This window comes from Larimichthys crocea, chromosome III, assembly GCF_000972845.2.
Source record: "Larimichthys crocea isolate SSNF chromosome III, L_crocea_2.0, whole genome shotgun sequence".
NCBI classification, from domain to species: domain Eukaryota; kingdom Metazoa; phylum Chordata; class Actinopteri; family Sciaenidae; genus Larimichthys; species Larimichthys crocea.
The window spans coordinates 48,484,262-48,500,711 of record NC_040013.1 but is presented as its reverse complement, the minus strand read 5'-3'; the positions used below and the strand labels follow the sequence as shown (position 1 = coordinate 48,500,711).

General features: G+C 41.6%; 1 protein-coding gene across 10 annotated transcripts in view; it reads right to left on the bottom strand.

The window, feature by feature from the left end:
- Positions 1-16,450, bottom strand: part of arvcfb (ARVCF delta catenin family member b) — a 191,075-nt gene that overhangs the window by 45,339 nt on the left and 129,286 nt on the right. For all 10 annotated transcript variants that reach the window (XM_027275646.1, XM_027275604.1, XM_027275638.1 and 7 more), the window contains 2 exons: positions 10,964-11,469; positions 1,599-1,782 (listed from right to left, as the gene is read on the bottom strand). In XM_027275646.1, coding sequence (XP_027131447.1) covers positions 1,599-1,782; positions 10,964-11,469 — 690 coding nt within the window. The remainder of the gene's footprint in view (positions 1-1,598; positions 1,783-10,963; positions 11,470-16,450) is intronic.

Genomic DNA, 16,450 nt, shown 5'->3' with positions numbered 1-16,450 from the left:
GTGCTCCTGACAATTTCACCCAAACCCTGATGTCAAATGATTTGTTTTGTCCGACAGACCCCGATACTGTTTACAGTCACGTGTCATATATATGTATATGTACACATATAGAGTATAAATAACAAATTCACTGCCTGCTATAAACTAGATAGGAGAAAGGAAGTTCTTGTGTGTGAGCTTTTAGATATAAACCTAGTTGACCCATATTTTTTAAATTTCCATGTGTTGTTGTGGACATTGTTTGACTGCAGGTCAAAGGTCAAATGGATTCAGCACCTTCGAGTGCGACTAACTCAAATCAAACAATCATCCTGTAGATCTCTGCAGAGGGAAATGTGACAAAGAGCACCATGACAACTGATGTGTCTTCTTTCACAGTATATGTGTGTAACGTGTTTAGGTTAAAGCATGTTCATGTTATTATCTCAGACTAGAGCCTCTCGGGAATAAAGCAGGCCTTCACTTTTTAAAACAAACAGACCACAAAGGGTCAACAGAATGGCCGTGTGAGTCATACCACTTTAACAGCGAGGTATGTCGATGTGTAAATGGAGAAGCTAACACCATTTTGGATGACTGACCCAAGAACAAGTCAAGGTTTGGAGTCACTAAAAACAGTTAAAGCAGAGCAGTGAGTCAGTGATAATTCATATATAAAAGTTCAAACATACTGACTTGTTGTCATGAGGCAACGATTTGCACTGTGGGCTCAATTTATCTTCTGTCTTCCTTAACAAGCTTCACACTAATTTCATTTGTGTGATTATCTAATTGTAACTTGTTGAGATTGCACCTAATGCTTCTCATTGGCCTCAGGGCGGAGTGGTAATAAAGTTACCCAGTTCATATAAGATTAACAGAATAATACATGTATGTGGTCAAATGTGTTGGTAGAAGTTTGTGCTATGACATAAATAGTTTCATGTTTTCCTAAAGTCACAGACCAAAGTCAGCCAGCAATCCCCCTGCAGACACTCATCCAACATACTTCACATACATATAGCAGGGAGTACCCAAAGCACTTAAACGTGCCCTGGGTCAACAAAAGCACATGTGTAGTCTCATATATGCCACACCTGTCCCCAGCTACAACTGGTATCTTTGTAAAAACAAAATTCAAGGCCCTGGGTGTGTGTAAAGGGTCCCCTCTATGAAATCCAGGATGATCTCTGAAGTGTGTCCTCTGAACTGACTTTAACCTGAATAAATCGGCCATCTGTCTCCACAAATGTGCCTGAATTCTATCCGTGTCCTTTCTTGATTCGGCTTCCTGGATTTTATCCATTTAATAAAAGCAAGCCAACAATTTCTGATACTACACTTGGACTTCAAATTGATTGTTTTGCTTGTGGAGCAATTTCGACTTCAATCAGGGGATATTTATGGCTGCAGCTTATTTTCATTACAATGTATTCTGCAAATTATTTTCTTCAATTATTTTCACTATTCATGAAAACCCAACTCTGAAACTTGTAAAAAAAAAGTATTTGTAAAGTTTTCTTATTCCTCAGCATTCCGTAATACATCTCCAAATAATCCATAACTAAATTTAGAAATTGTGCTTGTTGTCATGTGTAAACCATTTTTGCTAAACCTACCTGAGGCAGCCAGATGTGTTCTTAAAGACGGTAGTCCACTCTGCGTCACGGGGCTTTGAGTCCTCGTTTGGCTCATGCTCCCAACCCGAATGGGGGATAATGACCTCATTGGTCATGGTCTGCAGGCCGTGGTTGATGATCACCATTTTCAGAGGTTCATAGGACGAGAGATTCCACAGGGTTCCTGTAGGGAACAGACGGGAAAATAAGATAAATGAAACGACAGCTGCTAAACACTGTAGACTTAAAGATCGCAATCAAAACCACATTTAGACTGGCAGTAAACCACATCTGAAAAAAAATAGCATACAACTGAATTGGTTATTCCTCAGCCAGTCATGATATCATATTGCACAATACATGTGAAAACATCACTGTGATTGTTATTATTCTCCGTTGCAGGCTTCGCTGACTGCTACTATGTCGTGATCAAGACTGACTTTATAAAAGATGATAATAACACTAACACTAACGCTAACATTGCAATAAAAATAATGAGGTAAAAGTAATCTTATAATACTTCATGTCATTGCTCAACTAGTGCAGTGTCATTAGCATTCTACAGATACTGTGTGTGTGTGTGTGTGTGTGTGTGTGTATGTGTAGATGATCAATGTAAATAAACTACTTTTTTCCATCGCCTCCTCTTTTTTCTCACCCAGACAATCCAAGCAGGAGAAAGATCATTTTCTATTTTACTTGCACATCTTTGTAACAGGCAGACTATTTTATACTTCTGTAAAAGAGTTTACCAAAACTAAATTGTGTATGTGCATCCTGAGGGTCCACAAAGGAGAGGCTTCACAGGCAGACAAAGCAGAGAAGGGGGGCATATTTGGGAGGGTAGCCAAGCAGCAAACCACACAAGAAATAAAATGCTGTGCCAAAGCAACAGCATCAAATATGTTTTCAGACAAATGGAAGCTCTGGCAAACTCCGGTTAAAGGAGAACAAAAATGTTTTTAAATCCATGTTCGACAGGGCTTGGGTTTCTGTTTTTATAACCCCCCTCCCCCAGGTCTCTCTCTGTCTTTGTCTCTTATTTTCTCCTTTTAAATTCAAGCATTTAGCTGATGTTAGTCCAATGCACTTTTACAAAGTCTACACTACTGGCAGCATTAAAAGTATGCCAAATTAGCTGTTAGCAGTCCATGTTTGCAATGCACCCATGTATGTAGAGAGATAACTATCACTACATTAGTTTGATACAAAAGAAAACTTAAGAAATGTGATGATTATCAGGCTCATCTTCCTGAGCATATTTTTCTTTTATGATTTCTAGGTGGTTTTATGGACATTTATCCTCAGAAAGTAATTCCTACTGGATCTAAAAATACGTGACGTACGTACGGTTGTGTATGTGATTCCCTCTTGCCCCACAATAACAGACCATTAGCGGAGCAGTAAAGCTGTCAGACTTCCTCGCTCGGTTCTTTAAAACGGTTTCTGTACATTCTCCAGATGGTCAATATTTCCTCTGTTAAATCATGCTCTCCGCACACAGGGAAAAAAAAAAAATCTCGGCAGACAGGCCCAGGCTAAAAATAAATATAGTCCTTCTGGTGCGGTTATGCCTGGAGAAAACTGGTTAGAGTCATTGAAAAATGAAAAAAAAAGTAAAAGTGTTCTCGTGATATTTCAAGTTTGAATATGTCTCATGATCACTGTTGCTGCACACCTCTCTGTTACATCTAACTGCATTACCTAACCAAGCAGAAACACTGTACCTCCATTCCCTCTGTGGTTACAGTGGGTGACTAGACTGGTTTCCTGTGCGTCAGAGAAGCAGTATCTTACTGGGAAGCTATTAGATGTGTAAGCTAAGGTGTGGCTCTGGGCTAGATCCCTTTAGACCCAGGACTTGTATGACTGAAATTACTTTTTTATTTTAAAAAAGTTGTGTCACAGCCTGTAGTTATACAGTAGAGCACCTGCATGGTACAGAAAACCAAAGAGGACAGGAGATGTCAGGACCAAGTCCAAATTCAACAGCTGCAAAGTAGGGGTGGGCGATATATCGAATATACTCGATATATCGCGGCTTGTTCTACGTGAGATGTATGAAATGACTATATCGCGACCATCGAGTACTTGTCACGTAAATGTTTTAAGCCGTCGGCATTTAATTCTCCGGAGTTTTACCTGTGTCACTCCTGGTGCTGCTCACAGCACGCAGCACTGCCCCGCCCACCCAGAAAAATCCCCTGCGCACATGCGTACTTTTTGTATCAGGTGAGGAGAGAAGTGAAGAGCACAAGCGAGTTAATCGAAGTGCGCCCTTATTGCCGACTTTATGGCAAAAACTTTGAGAAAACTGGGAAAGTCAGCGCTAGCTTACTGCAGCGTGTGGACACTTCCGGTTTTCAAAATAAGACGTGGGTGTTAAATGTATTAAACGTTTATTTATAAAATATGAAGAATGGTTAAAATTTGATTTAAAAAAGTGTGTCTCATAAGCCAAGTATGATCCTGCACTGCTTCAGTGCTCATATGTACATTATGAAATATATAAAAAATTCATAAAAAATATGACAAGTGTTAAAATGCTATAAAAAGAGGTGTGTCTCATACAGCAAGTGTAAATCTACTGTTCTACATTGATTCTGAGCAATTACAATGCTATCAAGGTAATAATGACATTATTATTTATTAGAAATAAACAATACAAAACAACAACAACAAAAATATCGAGATATATATCGTGTATCGCGATATAGCTTAAAAATATCGAGATATTGGTTACAGGCCATATCGTGCAGCCCTACTGCAAAGTCCTTTCAACAAATGAAACCCAGTATTTTATGACACAGGTCATTAAAAAAAGAAATTAATATGAACTAGGTAAAACGTCCTGCTTCAAATGACACCAATAACTTCACTCATTTCTAATTTTCTCTCACTGTTAAAGGCTGTTAGCCTTCCCTGCCCTCACTGTTAGAAAGTGATTGTCCAAAAGAAAACACAGAGCAGTCTGTAAATCCTGCAGTACGCTTACTGAGAAGGCTGCGAGGCGTGTGTCTCACCCAAAGAGATATGGCTAATACTGGCCACATTAGCTACTTAAGTATGCTATACACTCTCTGGTCTTAGTCTTGATTCAGTCTCAGCTCAGCTAGTCCTGACTACAACACTGCTTTTGGTTGAAATGTATAAAGTAGATCCTGTAACCATTATTCAATGACACTTTTCACTTGTTAGCTAGGACATATTGGCAACTGAGGTATGACAGAAAACTTCAAATGCATCGACAATGTTTCATTGTCAAAATGATTTCTGGTAGCAGTCAAAGGCATGATTCAACTCTGTGTGTGTACGCTGGTACGATGACAGCCAGCTGCCAGGTTGACAGTTTGATCACCTTCACTGTTGTGTCATTAGCATCAGTTTCACTTGTGAAAAGCAACATTCAACAACACAGTTAACTCATGAGGAGCAATGTGAGCCAAAGCAGTGAATAAAGACAACTGACTGAACGGACTGACGTGTGTGAGGAGAAATGGAAATATTTAGTAGTTAGAGACTGATTTATGAGCTTTGCAGTGTACCACAAATGTTCTGCCGAGGAGGAAGAAACAAACAGTACATTAAGAAAATAAATCCTTCTCATTAATTTTGTATTTTATCAAGTTTAACATTCATTCTAATGTAAAAGCCTTTTGTGTAAACCCTGCTATGAGATTAATGGAGCATGTAGCCTCTAATTTACAATGTGCACATAGTGTGTTATTGTTTCCACATCATCATGAAACAGGTTCAACAGGCCTGATCCACCATGGTTAGAAACTATATGAGCATCTGTGACAGTGAACAGAAGTCCCCATGCGCAGGCAGTAGTATCAGGTGCGGGTACGTCGCCGTAACCCACCCTGCAGCTGTCAACCGTCACCTCCAGTATTCCAGTTAAAGCACCACTCAGGGCCCGTGGAATCAGTCAGCTCTATGCTGATCACACACGCCAGGCAGGAGGGAAAGCCATGTCTTTGCCATGGCTGCGATCCATCAAGTATGACAGGAATACAACCCACAGACACAATGTTATTTAAGATGACAGAGTGCCTTGGAAATGACGATCTCCATTCTGCGTCCTGCCACTGTTTCAGGCCAGTGACTCTATATCAGATTTGGTCCATTTGCTGTCTTCTGTCACCTTGACAGAGGTGGGTGTGTTGGGGATGTCCTCCTGTCCTCCTCTGAGGCAGATATCCTCCCACTGTGATGTCAAGGGCTGTTTTTACAACTGGATTATTTTACTATGGCAAAAAAAAAACAATCAAACTATAACTAAAACTGGATGAACAGTTAAACAGCGATCATCAGTGGAAATAACGCAAAGCTGGCTGGAAACTGCAAAACTTTTAATTTGCAGGTGAACCACACCTCTAAACAGCTGCTGTTGGTTAAAAACATCTGTAGTTTATTATCCACGCTGGGGTTAAAATGTGAATATGTGGATCCAGTCCAAACCTTTCTGACACAACAAATCCACAATGACACTCCTCTGTCTATGGATTGTATCACGTTTCCATAAATAAATGAATCTATGTTTGAGAAGTCGAGGGAGAGGATCAGAAACCTGGATAATATTAGAATCAAGTCTAAAGGGAGTTGAATTACCAGGCTGGTGTGTTCCATGTAAATATGAGATCGTGTCCTCAATATGATTACAACAAGAATATAACAAATGTTGGGAAATAAAATAAATTAAATTCTTTCACTAATCCAAGCAATGCCTTGTTACTTGCAAACGCTGAAGGTGTGGGGAGGCAGTGAGCTGCTACCAAGAGGAGAACTGCAACTCCCGGTAACTTTAAACTTGTTTCATTTACATGTTGTTTATTCTTAGCTGGCTTGCCAACATTAGCAACAGGTAAGCCTCTCCGTCAGCTGTTTTTGTCCCGAGTTGGGGGTGAGTGAACGGGGACGAGGCTATTGCAGCGTTGCTTTACTGTAACTTGCCCAGTTACAGTTACTTTTATCTCATCTCATTTCAGAATTCCCAGCAGGCATATAATATAAAATTCACAACCTTCTAAAACAGAGTCACGCTGCTTTCAAGATCTGAAAATTTTCTTGGTTTATTAATGTTGTTTATCTGCTGAGAAAACTTCTAAAGCGGGTAAACAGTCTGGTTGAGTTGGTCGTGAAAGAAACCGTCTAAAAATCAAGATGTGATGAAATGAATGTGTGAAACGAGTTGTAAAATATATTGTGATATATTCCCATAAACAGAACTCATTAGACTATGAAGGAAGGACATTGTGGAGAACTTTCACTGTATTTGGGTTTTCTATAACCAGTCCAGCTGCAAGGCAGGTTGAACATGTGCATTATTACCTGCCTCTTCGATCATTTATTGCCACAGACAGTTTGTATTCGTCAAATTGTTGTCAGAACATGAAATAACCCATCAGTGCTTAAGTAAATGACAGGATGGGAAGCAAAGGAGACAAGGTGTGAAGTGAGTATTAACCAAATGTTACCTTGCTGTTTCTCTATTTATTCCTTTTCCTTTCATTTATGTCCCCCTCTCTCTGATACCTACACATGAGGGTTGGAGAGACTGGGATCAGTACTGGGACTGGGACTGGAACTGAGGCTAAGGCTAATTAAATTTCTGAGGCACCACTGGCAGGCATGTTGTTCTTCAAGCAGGGCTATTAACTTAGTTCTGCCCATTACCGTTCTCCTCCCCCTCCTCCTCCTCCTGCCCTTCTTCCCCTCACCCCTTATGCCATCCATCACACTCCCAGGGGTAAAGAGAGACATGTGAGAGACGTGACAAGAGGAAGAGGAGGAGGAGGAGGAGGAGGCCACAGTTGGTGGATTTAGTCTGTTGTCTTCTATGGCAAACGTCCACTAAAGTGAGGGAAATGGAAGATTTATGTGTGTGTGTGTGCATGTTGAAGTCAATCCCCAGAAAGCAGTTAATGAAATGGCGCAGGAAGGGCTTGGTAAAAATGGGCAATATACACACATACATAAACACACATGTACTGTATATAGTGTACATGCCAATAATGATCTCAGCAGGCTGTCTTATGGATCATGATGGGGCTTCTCAGGTATCTTTCTGCTCTCAGTAATGCAGTAATATAAGTGTGTGTCCTATATAACACCAAGGAACACATAAATATGTGTCGCAACTGTCCTGAGACCAGTGTACTGAGTCCAAGCTGTCAGCCAAAGGTCCAGTCAGTGTGAGGCACCTGGAGCATGATGCATGTGATACAATATGTACAGTCACATACTGAAAACGGATCTACGGGAACACTTTGATTTGAATCGTTTCTATGCATACATAACTGCATACATAATGGATGACAGTGCTGAGAATATAATCGAGGTGGGAATCTCTGTTCAATTTGATTTGTATTATTCAGATTCCAGTATTCTCCTGATCAAATTCAAATAAAGTACAGTACATCACTGTCCTTCAGTGTCCTTCACCTTCCAATAGCTGCCTTGTATTTGAAAAGAGAATGTTTGTCCAACAGCGCCAACTGTGAGTCTTTCTGCCTTGAGACTCACTCATAGACTTCTTCCACAGCAGACATTTTCCCTCATCATATCAAGTGTAGCTATTAGCACTAACAATGTCTAAGTCCCATCAAGTGTCTCAGTAAGCTATTTAAGCGAGCGTGCAAACTATCAGACGCTGGGAACTGGGACACCTAAATGGAATGCAGCCATTATTAATTAATGTTGTATATATTTTACTAGTGTCAAGAACACTTTTAGGTGCTTTTAGAGCAAATCGTCATCATGTATACATCATGTTAAACTCTAAACACAAAACCTTGGCACAGATAAACACGTGTGTCTAGACATCATTTTTCTTCTAGCTTAAAAGCCAAGCCAACTTGCCCTATATGCATTTTTCATCCAAGCGACAAAGGCACAAGTACCTGTCTGAGTGTCATTCCACAAAACTCTAGACATCTCCTGCAGGAAAAACAGGAGACAAGCCTGCTTAATAATCGACATTTCCAGGGTGGGAATTGCTAGAGGGCACAAACAGCCCAGAGCCTACCAGGAGGGAAAATAGAATTACTCTATCTACTCTAACGGTACACAGCTCTAAAAATATATGAACAACTGCTCTGTCTGTCTTGTGTTGGAAAATAAAACTACTTGGTTCCTTCCACGTCACCCGTTTCCCCCTGCAGAAAACAGAGCTTTCTGTGGTTTTACAGGGACAGCACAAACTCCAACAGCAAACTCTTAAAACACATGGACTAAGAAAAGGGGCCTATATTTAAAACTCGTATTTAATTGTAGAAAAACACAGCCAATTTTGACCACATGGGCTGAAGGCTGTAAGCTGAGCTTGCATTGTGACCGGCCTGTTTTCACTGAGGCCAGAGCACTGGTGATGGAAACCTAAAGCTGGAGATGGAGGGACAGACAAAGAGAGAAAGGGAGAGAGGACTGGGAGAAAAACAGGAAGAGAGAAAATCAGCGAGAGTGTAGATAATGAATGAAGGAGAGAAAAAATTAGATTGAGCGAGGGAGGGTGGATAATGAGTGAGAGAGGGGAAGAAGAGAGAAAAAAGCCTCCCTCCACTCCGTCCTCCTTGTCTTGTGGTGCAGGGTTATTTTTAGCTACGATGGGGAGCAACACGCTGCTGTAAAGGCAATCATTTCTGCTGCGGCACAGTCATCGCTCACCGCGACATCTCTGTCACAGCAAAGGAAACCTACACACACACTTATGCAAGCATGCGGCCTACAATTCAGCAAGAACGGTTTGTAAAGAACGGATATCGCTCTCAATACTTCTGGTCAAGTCAATACAGTCAATATTGACTTGTATTGATATTCACTCTTGGAGTGAAGCTTCAGAGATCTTCACAGCTATTGACAATGTAGCTTGTTCTTCTCTAAACTGTAAACTTACCCCCACAAAGAAACCCCCTTTTTGTGTTGGGGTTACTTTACAAAGGTCAAGTATCTCACTTTAAAGTGGTTCTCATTTTGCACATGTGAGCAGTGAAAACAAAAGCCCCTTCTCAGATGGCAAAGCGTGCATACCGACCATAGTTTGTCAGGTCAAACCAATCATGTTGGGAATTAGCTGAGCACGCATGCACGCGCACACACAAACACACACAAACAGATACACAAACACACACACACTGTATTCCCCAGTTGACATTTACCAGGTCAAGGAGAAGAAACCCCATTGTGACATTTGAATCAATAGCTCCTCTTAAAGGAATTAAAGCATATTTCATTACACAATACAGCTAATAGATTTTTCTTCTAAAATCAATGTTTATATGCCAACAGTAAAGCTACTGTGGACAATCATTCCGCTTTCTGTCTGTCTCTGCTCACAGTGCAGTGTAACATGTAATCAAATATCACAATGTTTGTTTTTATAGTCTCACTCTGTTAAGCCCGGTGACCCTTCATTGAAAGAAAAAATGACTCAATGAGCAACTAATTAGCTCATTATCATTTATTTGTCAGTATTGTGACTCAAAATGTGTCTTCGCTAGAATGAAAAGACATTTTTGAATCCATTTTTATCTCCCCTCAAAAGTGTATAGGAAGTGAGTTCTCAATTCAGTGCTAATTCAGCAAGTACTATATCTTCACATATGGAATGCCTTTGGCACAAACTTATCAAATAATGTTCATGTGAAAATATCACACTGTGAATACTGCTGCAAAACCTAGTGATGTGTGGAAAACACAAAAGGCTCTGCTTCTTAATATAGTACGACTCAGCCCTGCATTACTATGCAGAGTATGAGATTATGGCAGCCAACTCAGTATATTCCTGGGATGGAATATATAAGTGATGGAAAGTATGCAGCCGGTGATTGGAAAGGACTGGCATACTAAGGTACTATCATATCAGCTTAAAAGGCTTCAAAGAATCACTTTTATACTTACTGTACTGTACGTGCAAGAGAGTTGAGACTAATTAGGCAGACAGAAAGATGAATCCTACAGTCAGTAAGGCAGACAGCCAACAGGCTACAACAGTGCAATGCAGGTGGTTTTTTGCATAATATAAGAATCCTTTACCTATGGCAGGAAACTGTAACTGATGTCTTACTTGAGGAATGCAGACAGACATACCCATAGCACTTATTTGTTTCACCCACATGGCAAATCTTTTTTTTCAGGAGTTTAAAGGAAAATATGAATATGAGACATGATAAAACGCTCTGATTGTCAGGATATCAGTTGAGTATTTTTCTGACATTGATATCATGTATTCGCATTGACTAAACAATTTAAGAAAGATAATCGTACTGTTTCTTGTGTCATTTTGGTGAATCATCCAGCTTGAACCTCATGACATTGTTAAGAGTGTCTACTGGTTTTATGTTTAGACAAAAGGTTATTCTTACCGGTGATGAGCTCTCGAACTTCCATGTCATTGGTCTTTCTCAGCAGGCGGACGAGGGCCGGGATGCCATCGCAGTTCCTGATGGCCACCTTGTTGTCATTGTCCTTGCCGTAGGAAATGTTGCGCAGGGCACCACAAGCCTTGCGGTGGACTTCAGATTTGGGGTGGTCCAGAAGCCCCACCAGAACAGGAATCCCCTTCAGCTGACGCACATCCTTCTTAATCTTGTCATTTTCATAACAGAGGTGCTGCAAATAGGCAGCGGCATTGGACTTGACTGGGTCAATGGGATGGCCCAGCATGGCAATGACCTCGGGTAGGTCTGGATCACGCCAGCGCGGGTCCTTGCGGATGCTGTCGATGGATGGTGAGCGCCGGCCGCCCATGCGGTCCAGACTGGCCATGCTCCCCCTCTCCGGCTGGGCCAGTGGTGCTGAATACATGCCATGGATATAAGGGTGGCGCTCATCGATCAGCTCTGCCTCGATGGGGTCGTCTGGGTACCCTCTGGAAGCCAAAAGAAGAGAGGACAGTGAGGACAAGGGAGATGGACGAGGTAAATGGAGGATGACTCAGACAGATTTGTCTGAGAGAAGAATTAGGCAGCCGGGGGAAAGACTTTGGGAGAAGCCAACTGAGGTGAGAGCCACTGACTAATGAGGGGGAAAGGGAAAGGAGAGGACAGGGTGAGTGAGAGGTGAAAAGATGTGGGCGATGGAGGGGAAAAAAGGAGTGTAGGACAGAGTGAAGTGATCTATGGATCTGTTATTAACAGATCTGTCAGAGGGACTGTGGTGGAAATTCCCAGCAAAAAGAGTGATACGGTAAACAACACTGTACTTATTATTCTTCCCTGTCAGGTGGTAGCAACAAACATGTCAGACTTCAACAAGCATGAAGTCTTAGAGAGAGAGTGATTGAGAGACAGGAAAAGATTGCACAAAGAAAAAAAGAGGCTGCTCACAAAGAAACAGAGACAAAGGCAACGCTAAAGAAAAAGCTTTGAAGGAAAGTCTTGTGAAGTTTTTTTTTTTTTTGGAAGCCACCATATACAGTGGAGAAAGGATTTGATGTCTTTTCCCCAGGGAACAGAGGAAAGAGCTGTGCTGTCCCCCCAGGGAGGACTATGAGCCACTATGATGCCCCCAGGGCTCCCTTTGCTCATAGTTCCAAACACTAGCATGCAGTTGGTAAAATTTTAACGATCATCTCTCTGGGACTTCTCTGCTAGCATTAGCCTCATTAGCATTACTACCGTTAGGGCTATTGAGCTCTACTCGTATTCAGAAATAAGTGTTATCCTCAGGGGGAGGAAGAGGGGAGTTGCTGTTTGAGGATTCGTAGGGGGTTCCCTTCAATGAATCTCTATTACCCAAGCCACTCAGAGTCTAACATCTACACTGTGTTCTTTACTCCGAAGGAAGCCTCATCAATTCTCTATCGAACATGGGGGGAAATACAGGCGCTGAATTCCAATGACAGATCTTTTGTTGCCAGAGTGCAGGATACTTATTTTATTTAAGGTTCTTTAATCATAAGAACGATTTTTCACTTGTAGGGCCAACTCCGAGGATGGAGTCTCAGGAGTCACATTTTACACTGAAAGAAAAGTTACAAAGACTGTTTTGAAACTTGCTTAACAACACTTCTTCTTTTTGAACATGTACCAGTGAGTTGTCTAAAAGGATGGGGGATATTTGGTAGGAAAAGTTATGACATGGGGAGAGGAATTTAATTAGGGTTGTGCACTTTTTTATCATCCCCCTCCCCATCCCACAGCTTGAGACTTGTTTATCCTCATTACATAATCCAGCTGGCCTCCTCTCACCATCTTTGATGTATGGTGGTTGGTGGTGCAACAAAATGGCGACTAACGTTGGTGGTTGGCAGGGAATTCCAGACCGAGCTCTAATTTTAATGAGTTTATGTTAATTATGTGTTTTTACAGTTCTTCCCAGGCATGCCGGCGAAGGTGGAGGGGGGGACTCTGCATGCCATCTCGCCTCGGCTCTGGTATAATCCTCTGCTGATTTTTCTTTTACAGAAGCCTCGCAGTAACATATTGGCTTTTATGGTATGACTTTGTGCATTTTACTGCCAGGGAAATCAATACAAGATGAACTGGGAGAAAAACTCCTGTCCCAACAATGTAACGAGATACTAAATTCTATTCTATTCTATTCCCTATTCAGATGGGTGGAAACAGGATTAATGGAGATGAAGTGAGGCACCACCGCAAACGAGTATGGCCCTCTGTCTGAAGGCTGCAAGCAATGTGAACCAAGTTCAGAGAACCACGATGCTGAACGGTTTTGGGAAACGTTGCAGGACAGGCTTTGGGTGTTATGGGCACATGCCAAAAAAACAGCTGTGACTCTGGAGGTCTAATTCCTTTTAAAACAGGTGTTAGAAGACAAAAAAAGAGAAGACAAAAAAAGAGAAAACATTGACAGGTACACAGCTAACCTGAACTAGAATAGATATGATGTATCATCACTGTTAACTCCTCTTAAAAGTTTTTCCAGCAAGTGGAACATGTTAAATAGTCACAAACCTTTATAGGCAGCCTGTAACCACAGAATAGAAGGAGGGGCAAATCAAGAGCTGATTACAGCACATCATTCAGAGAACGAGCAGCTCTGAGGTTTGGCAAAAACACTCAGCTTCAGACTGCATGGAAAAGATGAAATTTTTCTAGTATGTGTGCACGTGCTGGTGGTTACTAAACGCTTCCCTGTGTACATCGAGATCTAAATGCACACTCCCACACTCAGAGGCCATCGTTCAGCTTTCGATTGCTGTGGGATATTGGACATGACAAGGCAACAGGGGGCAGGAATAACCCTCCTGAAGAAAGGACAGTACACAATCTGCATCATCGCGTCACATAGACCTGCATACATAAACACTGTCTCTTTAATACACAGGATCGCTTTCTCTCTTTGACTTTCTCTCTCATTATCTGTCGCACTATATTTCTCGCACACTTTCACACGCACACATTCAACACAAAGATGAGATGTACAGTTGAGCGGATCGTGACTCATTTAGATCTGGGCCGATGCAGCGGGAGCTTTTGGTAAAGCAGGCGTCGCGAGGCTGAGTGATGGGAATGTCAGGATTTGCATTTAAATTGGCGCCATTGTGTGTACAGGGAGTGGTATACTCATAGGATGTGAAAGTGCTCTCTGCTGCAAGACGCAATACTCTGAGCATGATTACAGCAGATCACTCTCTTCATGTTAATGGTGCTGCTAAATGTCCAGGCTATTTCTGTGTATCTGTGCACTCATCTATGGATGCATTTGTGTGCTTGTTTGCATTTTTCTTCTAAGAGACAAAGAATAGGAAACAAGCTAAACAGATACAGTAGAAACCAGATGTATGCATGTCCACAAACTTCAAGACGTCTCACTTCCTTTCTTTCATTTTCTGTCCATTACATTCATCATACATCAATGGCGGCCGTGCCGACCCTCTTCTTCAGCGTGCCCGTAAAAGAAGATTGGCTGAAAAGAATCAGACACTCACAAGAAGATGTTTGCATCTCATGTACACACATAACATCTCTGCAGCATTGATGAGCTTTTCACTGACTGTCCCTGCCGAGCAGATTGCTCATTTTGAATTATGGGCAATAACTGTTTTATGACGCACAAGAATCTTTGCGGGACAGAGAAAAAAGAAGATAGCTAAGCTGGAGTGTTTATGTCCTACCACTTTCTAATTTCTCTCTCAGGCCGTCCTGATGCCATTATCCACTGTCACCACTGTTTATTTTCATTCAATTAATGGAGAGTGACGTTTCTTCTACAATTAAGGAGATGCTTCTGAGAAACCTCAAACATGACAGAAGGGAAGTATAATATTAAATATTTAACTCTCACTGAAAGCCTCTTGGCAGGATTGAGGAGGAGGAGAATCACTTCCACAGGCCTTTCCCTACGGACACCACTGGATTAGAATGAGGCACCCCCATCTCTCAATTAAGGGACGAGTATGTGTGTGTGTGTGTGTGTGTGTGTGTTCAAGCGAGTGTGCATGTGTGTGCTTATGTCTATATGTGTGTGTAGTGACCCCTGTATGCAGGTGGGCAGATGCGGTGGAATGGGTCGCCCAAGGAGAGATGAGCCATTAGAGATTGGCTTAAAGACGCCCCTGTAGTCTGGCAGAGTTCAAAAGCAGCTATTAATCACACTGGCATGAGGACACACACACACACACACACAGTGCACAAATGTGCTCATGGACACACACTGTCACACACATATAAAGGATGGGTTGGGATGGGGAACGAGGGAGTCAGATACTCTCATATCTAGACAGCGGGGGGTTCTGGAGAGAGAGGAGACGGACGTGTTCATTATCTGTAAAACCTGAGCTGCAATGAAAGTAAAAGAATTCCTGCTGCTTTTGAGCATGTCACTAATACACCGTTAAGGTACATACAATAATAACCTTTTTTAATGTGACACTTTTTACAGGATCAGTGCTGCTGCATTTACTGTCATGTGAAAACATCCCATTCTATTTATGCTACATCCTCTCATTGGAGCTGAGTCTACACCATATAAATGTGTATTTCATAGTTTTTTTCTCAAGACAAAAAGTTTAATTAACCTAATTTAACCTTTCTATTTTCATACATCACAGATTACACAGAGAAATAATATATAGCACTCATAACATGGCTGTTGTTTTTATTTTGCCCATTCTGCCTCTCTGCCTCTATCATCAGCCACATTCTAACTTCCCCTGGCTCATGTATCTCTATTAAGCTTTATTGGCATTCTCCACCTGTCCACCAGATGCCTTCGGCCCTTCCCATTGATCCTGGTTATCTGACTCTTACATCCCACATCTGCTTACCTATGTCTCATACTCCAATCATCAATCCTGTCATCATGCCCCCTTTTTTTCCCAGTCAGTTGTCAGACTGTCAGTGTTGCTTCATTTCTTTGCTTTCCAGACTCAACCTGAACCATGAACCCAGACTTTCTGCCTCTGCTTGGAAGCCTATGTATCATCATTGTACTGTTAATATAACCGAACTGTCTCTGTCTGCATTTGGGCCTCTAACCCTTTCAGACTGGTGATAAAAGAAAACCCTTGTGAATGAGTGGAGATGGGCTACATTAAAAGCAGATGCTTAAGATGTTCCCTAATTTGGTGTTTTGGTGGTGAGCGCTGTGTAACATTCATTATGTGGCTCCACTCAATTATTCATCTACATTAGAGCTATGATCAAAGGAACTCCAGCGATAAATGATAAGTTATCGTACCCAACATAAGATGGACTCCAGGGCAGTGACAAAATGAGCGCTTAGTACCAATGCAGGAAGCCATTTTAGTACTAAACATCTTCATTTTTGTCTGAGCATTATTGAGAATGATAAGCTGTAATTAAACCACTTTAATTCCCAGATTCATTACAGCACTTTGGAGTCGCTGCTCTCCTCTTGGAGGAATACTAATCGCAGTGTGAGTG